At 32.8% G+C, this 7064-nt stretch overlaps 1 protein-coding gene across 1 annotated transcript; it reads right to left on the bottom strand.

The window, feature by feature from the left end:
• Nucleotides 1-1206: 1206 nt before the first annotated feature.
• On the bottom strand, nucleotides 1207-4292 carry LOC130655296 (uncharacterized). The gene is made up of 2 exons (XM_057458032.1): nucleotides 2229-4292; nucleotides 1207-2148 (listed from the first exon to the last, which is right to left on the bottom strand). The coding sequence occupies exons 1-2, from the start codon at nucleotides 3210-3212 to the stop codon at nucleotides 2074-2076; spliced, it is 1059 nt and encodes a 352-aa protein (XP_057314015.1). The 5' UTR covers nucleotides 3213-4292; the 3' UTR covers nucleotides 1207-2073.
• Nucleotides 4293-7064: the final 2772 nt, after the last annotated feature.

The following is a 7064-nucleotide window of genomic DNA, read 5'->3' as shown; positions in this document are numbered from 1 at the left end:
CGTCAACTTCATTCCTAAGGCTTTTTATCTCTTACTGACGCTTAAGTTTGTCGGTAACACGAGTGAGAAACAAAAAGCTCCATGGTAATGAGAAGATGTCTCGTGAGTTTAGCATGATATGTGTCATCATCCTTTAAGCCACGTGACTGAATAATTTCTACCTTGCATATCGTTGGTTTTCAATGTGCTAAAGGTGTAGTTTTATTGGAATTTTAAGTACCGTTACGAACGCTATTTAATTTGTTGAGTCTACAGCAAACGTCTGATTACACGTCTTATGACCGCACAAGAATGATGGAAATACCCACCACAATGTGTTTCATGAGTGTACGCTTTGATAAAAATGCTGCTCTAACCAGCAATGGGTCAAGGTGAATACATCGTTGTCTAGCTATACTCTTTGTTTTGATGGTTGAAGTCAGCTACGCACACAAAAAGCAACATCTCTGTTTCTTTATTGCAATCTGTATGATTTTTTCAAAAGAACATGACATTTGCTTCTATCTCTTTAATAAAATCTGTATTCTGTCTGTGTGTCCGCGAAAGTTGCGTCCCGTAAGCGTAACGGAAACACGAATTTTTTTAAGATGCGCACCAATACCAAATGCGATATATTTTTGTCTACTTTGTTGCGACGGGTAAATTTAAAGGACGGGCGACCCCGTGGATTTTTCCACGGGTTAACGACCAGTCTCTTTAATAATAACCGTATTTTGTCTGTCTCTGCGCCCCCTCCCCCCCCCCCCCCCACTGAGTTAGAAAATCGTGCTACGGAAACACAAATATCAAATGCGATATATTTTTATCCACTTTATTGCCACGGGTAAATTTAAAGGACGGGCGAACCCCTGAATTTTTCCACGGGCTAACGACTAGTCTCTTTAATAATAGCCGCATTTTGTCTGTCTGTCCGCGAAAACCGCGTCCTGTTACAGAAACACGAAATGCGATATATAAAGGACGGGCGACCCCGTGGATTTTTTCACGGGTTAACGGCTAGTCTCTTCAATAATAGCCGTATTTTGTCTGTCTGTCCGTGAGAATAGCGACGTGCGAAGGTCACACGAAATAGCGTGTAAATCAAACACGGCCGACCCCGGGAAAAAATCCACGGGTTAGCGACTATCTGTTTAATAATAGCCGTATTTCGTCTGTCTGTTCGTCTGTCTGTCTTTTTGTTACGGAAACACGGAATACGATATATAAAGGACGGGCGACCCCTTAGATATAGCGGTAAAAAACACACACTACATTGGTATTTGTTTACAAAAATTGTAGCCTGAGCTGTGTGAATAACAACAAACAGAAATGCATCATGTGTCTTTTTAATAATTGTTGGCACAAAAAATTACTAAGTACAACTTTTGCCAAACCATTTAGGCGTTCCGCAGATATGAGTTTCAACACTCCCACGATCAACCTCACCGCCAGGATTTTTTTGTCTTTCGGATAATTCCACAATTTAACAAAATAGAATATTTTTAGATCCCAGGCGTATTTTGATAGTGAACATCAACCTTACAAATGTGCAACTACACAAGTATGGAGGCATTTTTATCACATTTGTACGTCCTAAAAATTTATGTCTTAACTAAGTTCGACAAAGATTTCGTGAAAAGAATAGTACCAATACTTTGTGTAATTGGCTCAAAGTCACTATTTCACAAGAAATAGGTAGAATGTTTTTAAAAAGTCGGTCATCTGTAAAATACACATTTTCAGAAATCTGCATTTCTAGAAAACGCAATAATAATTAACAAAAAAAATTAAAAAAAAACCCTCGGGATGGGAGCCCCCCTCCCCCCTCCCTCTCCAAATACAAACACACAGGTTGTTTGTATTTGGAAGTGTGAGAAAGTATTTGGAGAAACGGAGAAACGTGCTGTAGGACCTGGCTTGGGTTGTACAATACCATAATTATTTTTATTTTGTCTGACAAGAAGTAATGGGCAGTTCTTAGTTCATAATAATGTCTTTTCCCATCCTGACCAATGCGGCATAAAAAAGCAGCTGTTTGCATTTACAGGATTAGATATTGCAATTTTCATCGCATACTGCTTGTTCTTTTACAATCTATCCAAGTATCATGCATTTAGTGTGGCAGTTTGATATATATGAATTGCGAAGATCTTCGACCTTTACACGAGCCTAAAGATTTTGGACATACTAAGTTAAACTTATTTAAAGAAGGAAATAATAATTGGAAAATACATTAAGATTTTTTATACTGAATATCGAGAATCAACTACTTCTGTCTTGATATCGGGATTGTTGTTCCAACGTTTAATCCGCGCTTCCCTTTGGTGACTAACATTCCTGAATAGTGTTGTGTCAACTGCATGGTGATCGAACTCGAGATTCTTTCTAACGTTTTGTGGGTGGACGACATTTGGGTGTAAAACATGCTCTAAGTAAAAAGTTTTAATAAATTGAGGATTTGACAATAAAGGTAATATAGTCACATGAAAGTTCAACAATGTTAATGTCCAAATATATAGTTCCCCCAGCGCTCCGTTTATGTTCCTTTGCAAGTTTGACCACAAAAGAGCTGTTAAAAGGTACAGTCCAATCAGTGTACTGTTTATTGCAGTAATTTTAAATGTTTTGCTTGAGCGATAATAACTGTTTCTAGCGCTGTTTAAAGTTTTGTCTTGTTTTGATGCTTGAATTTTGAATAATTTGAAGGCCTTTAATGTAACAGCTATCATTAGTGCAACATAAAGAAGGTACACAGATGCAAAAATAAAGTAAAACTTTGTCGACTGCATGTGAAACAATGCTAAGGAGAGTATAATTGGAACCATCCAACTTAGCAGTATAATAACATAAGGAGCATGACTTGAAGTGAATCTATTGTAGAGTTGTTTATTCTTCATTTTTATGCATTCTCGCAAACCACACAATAGAGTCTCCAGCATCGTTTTTAAAATGTCAAAAAGTAAAAACATTTGCGCTAATACTTTTACGTTACACGCACTTCTTGTAGTCAGTATCTTCATAATTAAAGGAATTTCTATCAAAGAAACAACTATATTGGACAAGCACATCGATACAAATATTATGCGGCGTTTGCTTGCCATCAGTGGAAAAACTATCATTGCATTTCCACACACTCCAATGACACAAGAAACAGTATTAAAGGCGACAACTATTGCAACTGTGGGCAGTCGACTCTCCCGATTCCAAATATCTGAAATACAACTGTTTGTCATGTTCTCTTGATCGTCTTTCTTACTTTACATGCGATTTTAAGATCTTAACAAAAGTGAAATACATGTTTTTAGATTTTAATCTAATAAAAAATATTTCATTAGACTCCGTCCTTTTTATCAATTTCTTTTGAACACTAAAATATTCTCGACTTTCAAATCCCCTGCACACCTGCGCACTATTATTTTGTTTTGTTATCATCTTAAAGTATAAGAGATCTATAATGAATTCTTTCGTACAAATATCATTTCTTTTAATGAAAACAAATACATTATCTTAACAAACAAATACATCACCTTAAAAATTCGCCGCGTTAAGGTTATACCTTCACTTCCCGTAAACATATCAAGTTGAAGTAAGCACAAAAAAATCAAGCAGTGAGAGCATGACTGAAATTTTTGTTAGTATTGGCATTAACCCTCCTATATAAACTGTATGAAATACGTGTTTACAACACCACATTTCCAGTAGCACAGTGTTCCCTACTTGTATCGCGTGTGGATCTCGAAAATATCCGGACAAAATCTAAAGCAAAGCTGACCCGCTTTTGCATGGAATAATCTGCATCGTGGAAAACCGGTTGAGGCTGAGCGCAAAAAGTTGGTTTCATGACACTGGGATGGGGCAAGGGGTCATGGTCTACATCAAAACTTTTAATTAGTTCAAATCAAACTTCAAAACAAACAAGATGGTACCACAAACGTGAATTGCTGGAAAACACAAAATCTGTGTAGCTAATTATTTGCCTGTTTTTGTCAACTTTGGGAAAATTAGTTCTCACGATTTTTTTTCCAAATATATCTCGTTTGGATCAAAAAGTTCTTGAAGAATTTAAACCTTACATATCCACCTATAAGTTGAAAAACCATACAATATAAGATACAATATAAAAATGTGAAGGAAAATATAGCTAATTCTAGCTTAACTTGCAATGGATAAAATCTATTGTTATTATCTTCTCTTCATAACATAAATTATAGGCACCTAGCTAAGATTTATTCAACTTATAGTTTGCTATAGCTAACTAGGAGATAGTATATACAAAAACAATTCAAGAATTGAGCACAGATAATTTAAAAGCTAAAAAAATTGTGATAAACTTTTTCTTTCTAGTAGTGATAGTGAAGGTGTTAAAGAACTGTTTTTAATACAGTGTACTTTTAAAGAATTTGTATACTTTCATGCCACATCACACACAAAAAATGCATTTTGGAAGGGGCTAGGGCACTTTTTTAAAAAAGTCTGAGGGCAAGCATTTGTAGAACCCCTGTTTAAAATGCAATCCTATTAAAGAATCCTGAAAAATAATGAAAAACAGTGTGCAAAAACTGCAATTAAAAACGAAATTGTTATTGCATTTTTAAGTTTATCTGCTGACCTGCACCCTATTTTCAAATTTAACAGGGTTCGAATTAGAAAAGTAAAGTCAGTTCGCAAAAATTTTGGCACTCAACGAAGTAAACCATTATCTAGATGTGGCCTGGGAACACCTTATAGATCAATTACCATTTTTTCTATTGCTGTTCTGCGTTCTTAAACTTTTAAATTGCAATCTAAAAAAGCATTTCTATTGCCGCTTAAAAATATTCTCGCAATTTTATCATTTTCTTAGCAAAGTGATTCACAAAAGTAGCATTTCGATTTACAAATTGCGAGTTGCGAACTGCTATTTCGAACCCTGTTTAATGTCCATACTATTATAATGCTGACTTTTAATACTTTAGATTTATACATGGCTTAGTTTTTACTTATTTCTTATTCTTAAATTTCTTAAAATTGCAAAAAAAATAATATTTATTTTTTGTTCTCCGAAAATTGTGCTTAATATTTATGCAATATCTATCTTGATGACAATGGCATGTTCTATAGATCAGAGATAGATAGATACAGTACAGTCCAGATGTAAGCGTACGTGTACGCTCAACTTGCAAAAATAATTGTTTTCATTCAAAAAAACAATAGGATAGCGAGTTCCTTTCAAATTCACGAAAATAATTGCTTCGTGTTAAAAACAAAAGCATAGCAAGAAACATTGATATAAACAATACTCTGCGCAAGAAAATATTTAACGCAAAGGCCATTGAATTTTTTTTTTTAACAACGAAACTAATTATAGTAACGCGATTTTAATCTCGATATATTCAAAAAACACAAGCTCCTTTAAAAAACAACAAATCCAATGATCTAAATATTTTTAAAAAAACTAATGCTACTTTTATAACTTTTAATAATATTTCTTTATCGTCGAAACATATTTCTCAACATGCGAAACTTTTAAAAGTTCTTTTTATAAAAAGCAACTTTTAATAACCCAAACGGAAAAACCCTACGTTCGGGATAAGATTTTGAAAACAAATTAAATTTTAACACCGAGGAATGAAAAAATCTAAAAATCTAACTTTTGACGTTCTGGAAAGAACAAAACACTCATTGTGAGAACATTTTATGTAGATTTTAATACCGTAGAAAGAGTCTAAAATATAACTTTCAACACACATAAAAGGTGAACACGCTCGTTGTGGAAACATTTTGTTTTGGTGTGAATAAAAATATACAAAGTTAAAAAACAAGTGTTTTTTCTAAAAAATAAGTCTTGGAACAAGAGTTAGTACAAATCAATGTTTTAACATTATTTGAATTTTATAACATAATTATTTCTATCTCTTAAAAGATTTAAACAATGCTTCCAACAAACAATGCTTCTCGCTGTCTATTTAGTTTTCGTGCAAATCTTTAATTTAATAAAACTGTCAAACAATGGCTCGCCGTGTCACATTGGTTAGAGTCGATAACATTTTAAATACTTAAAACACTATCTAACGAAGCTTTCCTATCGCCGTTCTTCATTCTTAAACTTTCTAAAAAATCATTTCTATCGCCACTCTTCGTTTTTAAACTTTTAAAATGCGATCTAAAAAAACAATCCATGACCTAAAGGGACATTCAATTTTCATTTTAAAATGAAAACAAATTTCAATTTTTTTATCAATTTTTCTTTTTTAATTCAATACAAAAAGAAAATTTCAACTCAATTTTCGTTTTTTGTTTCCAAATCAAAAAACAAAAAAAGAACTTCATATTTGGCAAAAAGTGCGCTCTCCTTCGCAGACATTGTTCTTCTACGAACCCAAGGATTACTTTGTGTCATTTGGTGCTAAAAATCCTAAAATGTATTATCAATTTCTAAATTTCTGATTTTTAAGAGAATTTTAAATTTGAAAATTAAATCAAATTTCGTTTAAATCAAAAACTGAATTTTAACTTCAATTTTTGATTTTTGATTCAAATCAAAAATTAAAAATTGAACTTGAAAATCAATTTTTGATTTAAACGGAATTGATTTAATTTTCACATTTGAAATTCTATAAGAAATCAAAAATTTGGAAATTGATATTTCATTGTGTGATTTTTAGCACCAAATGACCGAAAGTAATCCTTGGGTTCGTAGAAGAAAAACGTTTGCGAAGGAGAGCGCACTTTTTTGCCAAAATATGAAGTTCCTTTTTTGTTTTTTGATTTGAAAACGAAAATTGAGTTGAAATTTTCTTTTTGTATTGAATTAAAAAAGAAAAATTGATAAAAAAATTGAAATTTGTTTTTATTTTGAAATGAAAATTGAATGCCCTTTTAGGCCACGGATTAAAAACATTTTTATCGCCGTTTTTCGTTTTTAAACTTTTAAAATGCGATCTGAAAATGCTTTTCTATCAAAATTAAAGTTTTCATCTTTGTTAAAATATTATTTCTATCGCCTAAAAGCTTTATTTAACCCGCACAACCAACAATGCCTTCTCGCTAGTTTATTTAGTTTCCACGCAAAACTTTTATTTAATAAAACTAATTAAACAATGGCT

This window comes from Hydractinia symbiolongicarpus, chromosome 8, assembly GCF_029227915.1.
Source record: "Hydractinia symbiolongicarpus strain clone_291-10 chromosome 8, HSymV2.1, whole genome shotgun sequence".
Taxonomy (NCBI): Eukaryota; Metazoa; Cnidaria; class Hydrozoa; order Anthoathecata; family Hydractiniidae; genus Hydractinia; species Hydractinia symbiolongicarpus.
The sequence above is the reverse complement of the archived record's forward strand: the minus strand, read 5'-3'. Positions and strand labels throughout refer to the sequence as shown.